At 42.5% G+C, this 14,428-nt stretch overlaps 1 protein-coding gene across 1 annotated transcript in view; it reads right to left on the reverse strand.

The window, feature by feature from the left end:
- Positions 1-247: 247 nt before the first annotated feature.
- ism1 (isthmin 1) overlaps positions 248-14,428 on the reverse strand; it is a 103,210-nt gene continuing 89,029 nt past the window's right edge. The window contains exons 5-6 of the mRNA XM_069931841.1: positions 7,590-7,679; positions 248-2,024 (exon numbers count right to left, since the gene is read on the reverse strand). Coding sequence (XP_069787942.1) covers positions 1,507-2,024; positions 7,590-7,679 — 608 coding nt within the window. The 3' untranslated portion in view covers positions 248-1,506. The remainder of the gene's footprint in view (positions 2,025-7,589; positions 7,680-14,428) is intronic.

Below are 14,428 nucleotides of genomic sequence, written 5' to 3' on the forward strand. Positions count from 1 at the left end.
TAAACCCATAATTGTTCCATGCAATTATTTATTTGAAAGTGAATACACACTTTATTCAAGGGAACTGGCAGTGAATTTCAGGTGGGGATTCTGCGTGGTATTAAAGGACGTTCGTTTTATAACCGAGCTGCTGAGAAGGGATTGTTGGAAGAACTCAGATACTAAGACAGGCGATGTTATTCCGAAAGGATTCGGATTTGGGAAGATCGTATGTCAGGCACTGAAATGTGGGGTTTTTGACTTGACACAATGGTAAATAAATGCACCTTGCTTTGATCTTCAGGACTTCCTGGGCAGACTGGGTGATGAGCTGCCTTGATCCCGTTAGAAAATGTAATTCGCTCGTGTACTGACGGGACTGGCATTTTTTTTGCGCTCTTCCGCGTTAAACGGGGAAGGACGAAACAGGAATGTTTCAGGGGGGCAAAACAAACCGGTAGCTTTGGGATAGAAATTAAACATAGACCCGATGGGTGAGATGATGGGTTAGATCGTCGGGCTGACAATCCAGCGGCATCTGAAGCTGATCATGGTGTTTGTGCTCAGGAAGGGGGTCCTGCAGGCTGCCACGGATCAAATGCCCGTGGGTGGGAAGGAGCCTCCGCCATCGCAAGGGCAGCGCGCTAAAAGGTGCAGGTTGAAACATTTCACACACACACACAGAATAATGGTTGGGGAGCCGAGGCGGGGAGGGGAAGGGGGGATGACCTCCAGGATCTATTTGAAATTCAGACCCAATTTATTTTAAAGTTTGCTTTTCATAAAGGTTTATCCGAATAAAAGTCTCCCCGTGATTATTTCCTTTGCTCAGCTGGCCCACGGTCCAGATGGTATCTAAAATAGGCAAACCACATGAAGCACTGCGTGTGAGAGTGTGCGTGTCCCCCCGGCTCAATACTGTCCAGAAATAATGCAGACTTTACAAATCTTAAAGGGCATTGTTTAAAAGTTTCAATAAGAAAATCTCTCTGACAAAACTTTACAAAGCGAATACTTCTGTAACAATTCTTTTTTTTGTATTCAACGCAAGCTAAAATTTATAAACAAATTAGAAGGCGCTTGTGACCAAATTAAACCCAATGTCGGGGGGGGGGGGGGGGAGTGCCTCTTTCTTTGTTTATAGTTTGATTCACTGAAAATGACTCCAATCCAGAGAATGTTTTGAATGCTGTGGGTTGTCTCCACCAACAACTCTCCGCCCCACCCCCTCCAGTCTCTCTTACAGAATTAGATTAAACAAATGTGCTTCCCTTTGATTCCCCTTATTCAGAGAGGGGCACGTTCTTTCCCTTTGAACTACAAGCCTAGTGCTGCCAAAATTAAAAAGGTCCTCAAAAGTTTGGAGCAGGAAAGCATCGAAAAGGTGCCAAGTGACTGAACTCTGTTGCATGGTATTTTTTTATGCGTTGGGCGCCCATTATTCAGTGAGCTGTCCTCAAATGGGAAAAAAAATTACTTCTCCAAAAAGCGACAGTCTACTAATCTCTGCCCGGGGAGAACTTGTTTTTAATACTCCCTGGCCTCCTCGAACTGTCTTTTGTATACTTCATCCGAAGGGTTGTCTGTACATTTTAGACCGTTATTTGGAGGTCTGACCTCGTTGTACCTGCTCCAGTCCCCTTTGCAAATGATCCATGGCAGAATGTCCACTTTATAATGCAGCTCTGCTGAGAACTCAATGCTGATAAGGTTTGGTGTTCCCCCGCCTTTACCCCGCGTGATGAGTTGCATGTTCTCATCATAGCAGCAATGCTGGGCAGCCAGCGTTGTGCTTTCCAGGGAGAGCATAGAGCGAATGCAGTAGCGGGCGGTTGGCTTGTAGATTTCCAGGCGCTCTTTCGGGCCGCTTGCATCTTTCCAGCGAAAGACCTTGCGTTTGGCTCGATCGTAGATGTCAGTCGTGCTGTAGGCAATTTCAGTTGGATAGGAACAAGGGCAGCTGGGAAGATCGTTCACAACTTTGTGCATGTATTTCTTTAGGAATTCACTTTTACAGTTCATCCATCTTTCGCAGCTGTCTGTATCTGATCACCCAATCATTGATTGGTAGGGAAAGGGGGAATATTGTGTTAGCAATCAATTTAAAGAGCCACTTTCACCATTGCAGAGTATTCGTTCATGAGAGGCCAGTATAACCCCTGTGACTCCTGACCCACTATAATCATCCCCAGAAATGTTTGCAGATTGAACAGTTTTATTGTATAGCAGAGGAATGACACTGAACAACTCTGCTCCAAACATACGATTGCTAGAGTTTTTTTAAAGGAGATCACAGCTGATCTGCGTCCTAACCCCATCCACCCATTCTGGCTTCACATCATTCAACATATTTGCTTTGCAACCAAAGAAAACTGTAGAAGCCCGATTAATGATAAATTTAGGTAAAACTTGCATTTTATTGAAGTGACTTCCACTCTCTGATCCCGTGAGGAATTGAAAAACTGCCTTCTACCACTCTGATCCTGAACCCTGTATGGGAAATGCCCCAGCCTTTTCAAAATATCCAACTAATTTGATTCCATTCACAATATGGAGGATTCAGTAATTTCTTGTTTTATCCACAGAGAGTCCATAAAAATATTTTTAGTTGATGAACTAAATGCTCTCTTGCAAAGCACAGAGAGATGGGCAATACTGGAGCTTTTCCAGATTGCTGAGAATTCCTATCAACTTTTGATATTCAAAAAGAATACCATCTAGATTGAGGAACGTCACTACTGACAAAAAAACTTAACTGGATCAACTGCTTATGTACTGAGGGTCCCAGAGCATAGCATGACTGTGTATTTTGCAGCAGATGTCTCACCTCCAAATTTTTCCTTAATTAACAATGCATTTAAGGGGATAAGACAGAGAAGAGGAAATAGGCTATTCAGCCATCTAGTCCATTTTTCCATTCAGCCCCACTCCCTGGCCTTCTCCCCATAACCTTTGATGTCCTGGCTAATCAAGAATCTATTAATCTCTGCCTTAAATTCACCCAATGACTTGGCCTCAAATATGCCCAATTCCACAGATTCACCAACATCTGGCGAAAGAAATTCCTCCTCATCTCTGCTCTGAGAGGCCATCCTTCTATCCTGAAGTTGTGCCCTCTTGTCCTTGACTCTCCCAACCTTTCCATATCTACTCTTCCACCCCTTTCAACATTCAAGATGTTTCAATGACGCCACCCCTCATTCAACTAAATTCTAATGAGTGCGGCCAAAATCTGTCAAACATTCCTCATATGATAACTCTTTATTTTCCAGAATCATCCTCTGAACCCTCTCAAATATGAGCACATTCTTTCTTAAATGATGATCCCAAAACTGCTCATAATACTCCAAGAGAAGTCTCACCAGTGCCCTATAAATCCTCAACATCACATCCCTGCTCTTATATTCTATTCCTCTTGAAATGAATGATACCATTGCATTTTCTTTCTTCACCACCAACCCAACCTGAAAATTTACCTTCAGAGTATCCTGCACGTGGATTCCCAGGTACCTTTGCATCTGAGAATTTCCAATTTTCTCCCCATTTAGAAATATGCCTGTGGGGTGATTCATTACCAACCAGGACAATACAATCCACCTGGAGGGCACCCCATTACTAACAGTGGTTATGTTATATACCTTTTGAAAATAGTATCTCAAGAAGTTGTCTTCAACAGTGCTGGGCGAGATTTGTCACTGAGAAGGACAAGGGCAACGGACATTTGCAAATTCACCAGCTGCAGATTAATGTCCAAGCTTCACTCCTTCATGTTTTATTCAAAGCCAAAGGATCAAATCTTGGAATCCCCTGTGAGATTAGCTGCATTACATAGATATCAGAATGCCAGCATGGCTTTCTCAAGACCAAATAGGGATGGGTAATGACCTTATTCTTAGAAGCCCATATTCAAAATTAAAAGAACAATGATCATTTGCCACCAGGTGTCTGTAAATCCTCAAAGATTGCTGCAAAAGTCTCTGCTTCAGATTTTGATTCTCAAGTTTTCCATTTGGAGAAGTCTGTAGCTCCCACTCTGATATCAATTTACGATGTAAATTGATGTAATATTGATTCACCCCATTTGAATCACCAGGTTGTGCCTTCATTCCCATGTCACTCTGTTAATTAAAGCCTTACAAATAGACCACTTAGTTTTAGATTCATAACCAGTTCTTGCATAAGGGAAACATATTTTGAGGGGCAAGATCCACAAGGAACAAATGATATTTGTCAATGTTAATGGCATTGGATAGGAACCTGTAAATATTGGTTGGGGGAGACTGTGGGCAGATAAAATGGACTTTAAAAGAGAGGTAAGAGAAGTTTATGGAAACTATGTTCCTGGTAGAATGAAGGACAAAACTGGCAATATTTGGGAACCCTGGTCAAGAAAAAAAGAGGAAGTGTATTTCTGTTAAATCAGGTGATTTCTTTGAGCAATATAAAGGATATGGGAGTTCATTTGAGAGAGAAATAAGGAGGGGGTATGAGATGGCTCTGGTAGATAAGGTTAAAAAAAATAAGAGATTCTGCAGTATACTAAAGGCCAAAGAATATAGGCTCTTAAGGATCGACAAGATTGTCTATGTTTGGAGATACAGGAGATGGGTGAGATCTTTAACAAGTAGTTCTCAACTGAATTTAGTGAGGAGAAAGAGATGGAGTCTAGGGAACTTAAGGAAGTAAATAGCAATGTCTTGAAGAGAGTTCATGCTACAGAGGAGGTAGTGCTGGACATTAAAAATGCATAAAAGTAAATAAATCCCCAGGGTCCGATCAAGTGAATCTAATGATGTTATGGGAATCTCAGAAAGAAATGGCAGAGACATTTATATCAACATTAAGCACAGTTGAGCTTTGGAGAATGGTTGATGTTGTGCCTTCATTTTAAAAAGCCAAGAAGCTGCAGACCAATGAACTTAATAATAGTCATGGGCAAGTTACTGGAGATGATTCTGAGAGGCAGGATCTACTTGCATATGGAAAGGTATTATAGATAGCTAACATGGACTTATATGTGGGAAATTGTGTCTCATGAATTTGACTGTTTTTAGAAGAAGGTTCCAATAAGATTGATGAGGGCAGGCAGATAGACGACATGGTCTTTAGTAAAGCATGTGATAAGATTGCCAATGGAAGATTAGATCACATGGAATCCAAGGAGAGCTGGCCAACTGGACACAAAATTGGCTTGTTGGTAGGGGTGAGAGGGTGAGGGGGTTGTTACTCAGATTGGAGGCCTGTGACTAGTGGTGAGCTGCATGGTTGGTGCTAAGTCCACTGTTGATTTTGTGTGGATGACAATGTAGTTAGCATGGTTAGTAAGTTCGTGCATGTCAACAAAAGAGGAAAATGAGGAAGGATTCTAAGATCACAAGAGGATCTTGATGAACTAGGAAAGTGGGGCAAGGAATGACACGTAGAATTTAACACAGATGAGTGTTGCAGTTTGGTGGGTTAAATTCAGACAGGGCTTACATGGTGAATGGTTGGTCTTCGGCAGTATTAGAAAACAAAGAGAATTGGGGTACATGTAAATTTTTCCTCAAAAATGGTGACATAGGTAAGCAGGATGGTGAAGAAGGTTCTTGGTTTCATTGGTCAGGACCTTGAGAACAGGAGCAGAGGTCATGTTACAACAGTATATGTCAATGGTGGGATTGCTCTTGGAGTATTGTGGGCAGCTGTAGTTTCATGAGAATGTTAACAGACTTATTGGCTTAGATAATAAGGAGAGGCTGAATCGACTGAGACATTTTTCCCTGGAGCATAAAAGGGTAAGAGTGAATCTTACTGAGGCTTATAAAATCATAGGGGCAAAGATTAGGAAGTGGTCAAAGAAGGGACAATTGTAACATTCAAAAGACATTTAGACAGGTTAATGGATATGAAATATTTAGAGGAATATGGTCTGAATGTGGAAAATAGGACTAGCTTCCATGTTGAAGAATTCTATGACTTTAATTTGGCTGTGACTTAGCATGCATCTGGCAAATGATTTCAGTTTTATTTTGGGTAATTTGTAACAATACAGTGTGAAAGATTAAAGAAAAAGTGTCCTACTTCATTTTAATGTATGAAGATAAAGCCATTCTAAAGCTATTCGACTCTCAATGATTCTTTAATAAATAACTAGAAAATCAATTACATAGTTTTCTGCCACATCACCAGCTTTATAACCCAAGAAAATTATGCTGGAATGTGAGAAGGCCATTTCTCTCAAGAATATTCTGCCATTTGATTAGATCACAGCTCCTATGTACCAACAGTGCAAACCAGCCTTTTCCCAATATCCTTTAATATATTTGGTTTATAGAAGTCTGTCTAATTTGAATTCAGTAAATGACTTTCCATCCACTGACACATATGGAAGAGTTCCAAACATCAAGCAATACATGTTGTTTGTGGAAGACTTTCCTAAATTCACTTATGAAAGGCCTATTTCTAATTTTTAGACAATGTTTCCTAGTTCAAGATTCCTTAATCTGTAGACATAATTTCTTTCTATCTACCCTTTCAGTTCTTAATTCTTTGAACATTTTTGATCAAATCACTCATCCTTCTAAATTCCAGCAAATACTCATGTTTCCGTAGTTATTTCTTGATATTAATCCTTTGCTATCTCATAGGATTCTGCACATTTGCCAGTGAGAGATTACCCTTTCCGAGGTGTGATCCCTTGGATTTCTCTTAGTATTCCATGCCAAGAACAATTTGCCAGAGAAACTCAGCACATCTGTGCGGGGGTGGGTTTGGGGAGGTGGATGGGGAAGAAATTGTTAATATTTTGGGTTGAGGACTGAGAGTAAGGAAGGAAGGAAGGCACTCTGTATAAATTGGAGAGGAAGTTGGTGAGTTAGAGGCAAGTAGATGATTGGTGGACTGAGGAGGGTGAAGGATGATGAACAGATGGAGTCAGGTGTAGGACAGGGAGGGTTAGAGTTGGGAGCAGATGGACGAAAGATAGAACCAAAGAAAAAGAGGGCAGATGGAGCCCTGTAGGAGTGAGAGGAGAATTATACTCATCAGATTCTAGCACTGGAAGTCAGTGATTCCCTACTTATAGCCCTCGGTCTTGACCTGCACCCTCTCCTCCATCCACTGGCTCTACCCACTCATCATGTTTATCCCTCCTTGGCCTACTTATCATTTACTGGCCCCTGTCTCATTGCTCACTCTCTCCTCTTCAAGCTGGTTACTTTCCCTCTTCACTCTCAGACCAGAAACATCATGAGTTCATCCAGCAGTCTGTGTTTTACACCATATTCCAGAAACTGAAATAGTCTACCCAGGCCTTTCTATAGCTCAGGCATAATGTCTCTCCCATTATCATCCTGTCCTTGAAATATAAGGGCCAATGTTCTATTTGCTTTTAATTATTTTTTTTAACTTCTCAGTGATCAACAAACAAGGATGCTTCAATCTTATTGAATATTCACGGCTTCAAGAAAATATGTGCATCTGTCTGTTTTGTGTCTGACTTGGATGGCCTCACACTTGTCTATAATATAATTATTCTACCACAATTTGACCTATTTGCCCAATCTATTTACATCACTATGTACTTTGCTTTACGTTTTATTTTTCATTGGGCAAAACTAGTGCCTTACCTATTCCAAATAATTCTGTGGCATTTATGTCTTCACCGCCAGCCATGAGGCTCATTTCTGTAGCAGCTGTCTTGAAGGTGTCTTCAATTCCTTGAAAGGAGAAAAGAAACAAGACTTCTGTGGTCTGCTCTATTGAAACATTTCACATCCAACAAAGCACCTCTGAAGAATTCTGGAGAAACTCAGCAGGTCAAACGGTGTACTTTTATTGCAAAGAAGAAGACACAAAACTAACATCAAGGTGTGGACAAATTTTGGGCAGGTGACCAAACAAAATAGTGGGTTTGGGGGTGGGGGGGGGGTGTAGGGAGAGGACCACAGTCCCAAAGGCAGGAGGTAATAGGTGGAGAAGGGAGGGAAGGCACAGCAGCCAAGGGGAGGGGGATGGCTTTGTGAACAGAGAGGAAGGGGATGGAGAGCTGGAGGAAAGAAGGCAGAGAGATGGAGAGGAGGGAGGAAGAATGGGAAATAGGTTAGCAGAAATCAGAGAAATCGATATTAATGCCATCCAGTTGGAAAGAGCTGAGATGAAAAATTAGGTGTTGCTCCCCCAATTTACAGATGGCCCTGGTTTTACAGCAACTGAGGTCAAGGATAGACCTGTCTGCATGGGAGTGGCACGCAGAATTGAAATGGTTGTCCACTGGGAGATCCCTGTCACTGATGCGGACAGAGCAAAGCAATCTACCAGCCTGCGTTCAGGCTCTCCAACATAGAGAAGATCACAACAGGACCATCAGATGCAGCAGATGACTCCCGTGGATATGTAAGTGAAGTGTTGCTTCACTTGCAACGACTGAATGGTGGTGAGGGAGGAGGAGTGGGCGCAAGTGTGGCACTTCCTGCAGCCACAGGGGAAGGCACCAAGGGGGCAATTAACGGGGAAGGGATGTGGACAAGGGAGTCACGGACTGTGCAACAGGAAATTTAGTAAAGAATTTGCATATGGCAAGCTCCCACAATCAGTAATGTGATAAATGACCAGATAATTTGCTTTCTCGTGATAGAGATTCATCATCAAATATTGGGCAGGGGATAAATCTTGGTCCACACCTTTCACTCCATCAGGCTCCAAATTCAACACATCATCATAATTTTTGCCAGCTGCCACTAAACCCACCACTAGACACATTTCCCACTCCTCACCCCTTTCTGCTTTCTATGGGGATCATTTCCTCCATGATTCCCTTAACAACTCATCCTTCACAACCACCTCTCTATGACCACTGGTACTTTCTCCTGCAACTGCAGGAAATATATCACCAATTCATACCCCTCCTCCCTCACGCCATCCAGAGACAAAAACAGCCCTTCCACATGAGGCAAAAATTCACATAAACCCTCCTCCAAACTCATCTACTGCATTCAGTGTTCCTGATGGGGCCCGCGTTACATCAGTGAGTCCAAACACAGACTTGGGGATTGCTTCACAGAGCATCTGTGCTGCCCACAGTGACCATCCTGATGATCTAGGTTGCATGCCATTTCAAATCTCCTTCCCCTTCCCACATTGCCCAGTCTGTCCTGGGCCTTCTCCACTGCCAGAGTGAAGCCTAGTAAAAACTTGGGGAACAAAACCACATTCTGCCTGGGCAATCCACAGCCAAATGATATGAATGTAGAATGTTCTTATTTCAGGTAGTGACCCAGCTTGCTTCTTCTGTACCACTTTTACTCTTCCCATTCTCACCTTCTTTCTTATGCATCCCCACTTTTTCTCCTCCCCCTCCTCTTTGGTCCATCTCCTTTCACCCCCTTCTTCCCACTCTTCTTCCACCTTCCATCCTAGTTCCATCTGATCTCCACCATTCACAGTTGCTCTTCTTTTCAGATTGTCTTCTAATCATCCATGCCATACTGTTAGACACATCTCCAGTTTTTCTTGCCCCCCCCCCCCTCACTAGAATTTAGCAATCTCCTGCTTCTGCCCACCATGTTTCACTTACACTTAGTTCACCAATCCAACTTGGGGTCCTGTCCCACTCCTCCCACCCTTTACTCTGGCTTCTGGCTTCCTCAGTCTCAATGAGGGGAGTCGGCTCAAATGTTCTCATTCTCCCACTGCTGCAGCTTGACCAACCGAGTTCCTCCTCCAGCAGAGCATGTTTAGCATCAGTTGGGGGGGTTTCCCCAGTTTGCTTGCTGATTGCTAATTAGTAGATTTGATGACAGTGCAGTCTTCTGCTTTTCTAAACCGTCAGGAGGGAAATTTTCCATCTATTTTCACTCACACATTCCGGTACAATTAACTGGCTAAAAACGCACTTCAAGAAAAAAAAATTATCAAGAAAGTTATGTTAATTAAAGTGTCTTGAATTATTTTAGCAATTGATATGTAGATTGTTGTGCAGTCTTTATATGTTAGGATTGAACCAATTGTTTTTTCAATAGACAGAAGAAGGCCCGTATGGAATTTTGTGATGCATTTGCTAAAAGATTTCTTTTTCTCATTAATTACATTAATCTGAAATACAAAAGTATTTGCATGTTTTGGAACATCTTTCAGAACAGCACTAAATTTTATGCAATCAATAAAGGACTTTTGAATGTAGTTACTGAAAAAATGTTACAGCCAATTTGACCACAGCATCCTCCTACACCCTACAGGGAGATAAACAGCCAGATGCTCAGTTCTTGCGGGGTTGACTGAAAGATAAATTTTCTTCAGGACCCCAGGGAGGACATGATGCTTTGCTCCATCGGATGGATTTTGTGCTCAAGAGTCTGGAGTAGGCCTTAAGCCAATAAACGTCAGACTCAGTGGCAAGAACACAAATAAAAGCGCCACAGTTAAAAATGAGTAACTGCCTCTGCAGTAAAGTGATGAGACCTTTTACATATCCTGACGTGGCAACCAAAACCTTTAATGGACCATTCGGCCTGATTTTTGTGCTCAAGGCTCTGGAGCAGAACAGCTGCATTCAAAAGGAAAGCTAATGTGGGATGTAAAAATTACATCAACTATCTGTAATTTAGCATTCAAACCATGAAAAGCTTGTGTTCTCTTGCATTCTATGAGAAGAAAATTAGTAACCCGTATATATATTCAAAGTTGTAAAAAAATGCCTTAGCCCCCACAGATCCCCTTTGAACCTTTTGCAAAAATCTTTATTAGTAAGAGTATAAACAAAGTTACCTAATAATTAGTTAGAAAGTCCTTATGAGGAAGGAGAGTGAAATTGCTGGGTCTGAGGTGTGCAATCTCTGCTGCAAATCTAGTGATGGAAAGTACAAAAACTGGACCTGTTTTGGTTTTCTCAAGTAAGAATAACATTCTGATTTTTTTTTTAAAACAGGGAAAGTAAGGCGTGACATTGAGCGTATGTTTTCTTCAACCTGCAATATAAAGAGTAAATATTTCAATGCTGGGAGCTATTGGAAAAATCTGCAGCCCTTTTATATTGATAGATCATGAGAGTGCAGATTTTCATTTTGCTTTGCTGATTTCAAAGGACTGAGGTTGATAGACAACACACACAATTCTCTGAGTTCTCCAGTCTTTCGGCAGGACAATTTATCCTGACCCAATGGTCTATCCTGACCCAATGAAATACTGGACAAATCAACACAAGGCAATCCCATCAGCAGAAATAAATTTTGCAATTTTCATCAATGAGAGTAATTTGTTTAATTCTGGTGCCACTGGAAAAACGAGGGCCTTGTTGTTTGAGCTCCAGTGATGTCAGTGGGCAGTGCCAAATCAGACAGGTATGATCAGCCCCATTCCAAGCACAGAAATCTGGACAATTATCGCAGTATAATATAGAGGGCCTGGTGCATCATCAGATATGACATATGTTAAAAAACGCAGCCCTGTCTTTTTTCCAGGGCTGCGGAAGATTTCAGGGGCGTATTCCTGAGATGAGCAGGGATATTTGTGATTGTCCCTTGGTTGATGGATTAACACTGGCCCAGACATAGAACTCCATTGCCAATAGTAATCCATTAATCAATGCAAGGATCGACAATGAGATAGACAACAGACTCGCCAAGGCAAATAGCGCCTTTGGAAGACTACACAAAAGAGTCTGGAAAAACAACCAACTGAAAAACCTCACAAAGATAAGCGTATACAGAGCCGTTGTCATACCCACACTCCTGTTCGGCTCCGAATCATGGGTCCTCTACCGGCACCACCTACGGCTCCTAGAACGCTTCCACCAGCGTTGTCTCCGCTCCATCCTCAACATCCATTGGAGCGCTTACATCCCTAACGTCGAAGTACTCGAGATGGCAGAGGTCGACAGCATCGAGTCCACGCTGCTGAAGATCCAGCTGCGCTGGATGGGTCACGTCTCCAGAATGGAGGACCATCGCCTTCCCAAGATCGTGTTATATGGTGAGCTCTCCACTGGCCACCGTGACAGAGGTGCACCAAAGAAAAGGTACAAGGACTGCCTAAAGAAATCTCTTGGTGCCTGCCACATTGACCACCGCCAGTGGGCTGATAACGCCTCAAACCGTGCATCTTGGCGCCTCACAGTTCGGCGGGCAGCAACCTCCTTTGAAGAAGACCGCAGAGCCCACCTCACTGACAAAAGGCAAAGGAGGAAAAACCCAACACCCAACCCCAACCAACCAATTTTCCCCTGCAACCACTGCAATCGTGTCTGCCTGTCCCGCATCGGACTTGTCAGCCACAAACGAGCCTGCAGCTGACGTGGACTTTTTACCCCCTCCATAAATCTTCGTCCGCGAAGCCAAGCCAAAGAAAGAAAGAAGAATCAACAACACCAAAGAGATCATCTACCCATTATCACACTAAGAAGTGCAATTTGGCTGCTGCACTTTCCACTTTAAACAATGACAACAACTCAGTGGTGCAAAGTGTCCAAGGACATCCTGAAGCCAAGATAGGTACTGCAGGAATGCTTTATTTCAATAAAGTTTTACTACAGTGGTGCACCTATTTACTGTACAAGTTTAATCTATGGACTCACACTCTACTGCTCCCTGCCTCACCCTGAGTCAGTGCTTCAGGCATTCTTGAAATCAGCATTTCATTAACAGTAGTATGTCAATGCTTGCAGTACTCTGTCGTGTGTGGTGTGTGTATACCTTGTAGTGGTTAGAAAAGCATTCCTGCACTAACAGAAGGAAATTGAGCAAGTGGCAAATACTGATGATCCACACGATTGCTTAAAATAGCCTTAGGAAATGATTGTGAAGAGGGAAATCCCTCAAGAGTGGAGGGGGCCAGCTGCCCACCCCTAATCAGACCATGCAGCTTCAAATCACTGCATCTCTTAACAGTGGAAAGGATTATTCCAGATGCAGATGTTTTTATTCCTCTATGAAGTTACTTCCAGCATCATTGAGTCCTCCAGGCACCATTTATATTACCTGAAGTTTTCTTTTTGATTACCATTTACATCAACACACAATCTGCTGGAGGAACTCAATAAGTTGAGAAGCATCAATGGGGGAAATATTGTCAATGTGCAGGGGCGGAACCCTTCATCAGGAAGGGCTCCAGTTCAAAACGTCAACCATTTTTTTTCTCCCACTGGCACTGTTCGCCCCACTGAGTTCCTTCAGCAGATTGTGTGTTGCTTCAGGTTCCAGCATCCGCAATCCCGCAAGTGTCATCATTTCACCTATAGTGCAAGAGAGAGGCACTGATTGCGCTGCTACAAGATTACATTGAGCATTCCTTGGGAAGATTTTTAATTTCAGGGACATTGTGCCACTAGCTTTTATCAGTGAAGCTCCAATGGTCACATTTAATTGTTAGAAGCCTGGGTCTGAAGTCAGTTTTGATTCGGGGACACAACAGCTTGTGATTTGTATCTGGCCTTATGTTTATCATGTGAAAGATGCCCAGAGCTATCCACTAAATATACTGTTGAATTTCCCTGAAATTATGCCCATTTTTCACTGAATTTCCACAAATTGATGCTCTAAAGAATGTGCAAGTGAGCTTATCCCAAAAGCACTCAAATGAAAACCTTAATGTTGTGGACTCTTGCCTCTGAGTCAGAACGTTGTGAGTTCAGGCCCATACCAGAGGTCCGTGCACAAACCTTAACATTCATGTAGGGGCCCAATGACTTTCATTGGACCAAAAACAGAAATGGTGGAAGAGCCCTGCAAGTCAAGCAACCTCTGTAGAAAGGGACTAGTTAATGTTTCATGTCATGCTTCCGCTCCCCCTCCCCTCACACCCCCACCGTTCTGAACCGAAACATTAACTAGTTCCTCTTTCCACAGACGCTTCCCGTCCTGCTGAGTTCCTCCAGCATTTCTGTTTTCGTTTCAGATTCCAGCAGCTGCCATTCCATTTGCTTCCCATTTCATTGACCCATTTTGAAGAAGATCACTATCCTTTGTTCAGTCTCCTAAGCCAAATGCAGCCATTACCACTGAGGAAAGATATCAGTTGGCCGTTGCTGTTTGCTTAGACACATTCCTCAAAAATAAGATGTCCACATCCTGTAGCACACCTGGAACACTTCAAATGCAAATCACCGGCTGGAAAATACTTCGGGTTGGGGAGAGGTGATTAAGACGTTGATTTTCCTCTGTCAATTAGTACAAAACCTTTGCTAAAAATGATGCCAATTATTATATGAAAACTCATTCCTTCAAACAATTGAATGGTGAGGTTCCTGATTTTGGACCATCATATATCCTTCATATAAAAGGACAATGAAATACCATTGTCAAAAGAAGTCCGTGTCCACATTTTTTAAGGAAACTCCTGTGGAAATTCCAACCTAGTAAACAAATGACAATTTTCATCTGTAAAGTACATTCAAGAATGTCTCAAGGCATCTTGCAGCCAATGAAGCACTCTGAACAACAGTCTCTACAGTAATTTAGGTACAAGGAAACCAATT

The sequence above is a fragment of the Narcine bancroftii genome, chromosome 4 (genome assembly GCF_036971445.1).
Source record: "Narcine bancroftii isolate sNarBan1 chromosome 4, sNarBan1.hap1, whole genome shotgun sequence".
Taxonomy (NCBI): Eukaryota; Metazoa; Chordata; class Chondrichthyes; order Torpediniformes; family Narcinidae; genus Narcine; species Narcine bancroftii.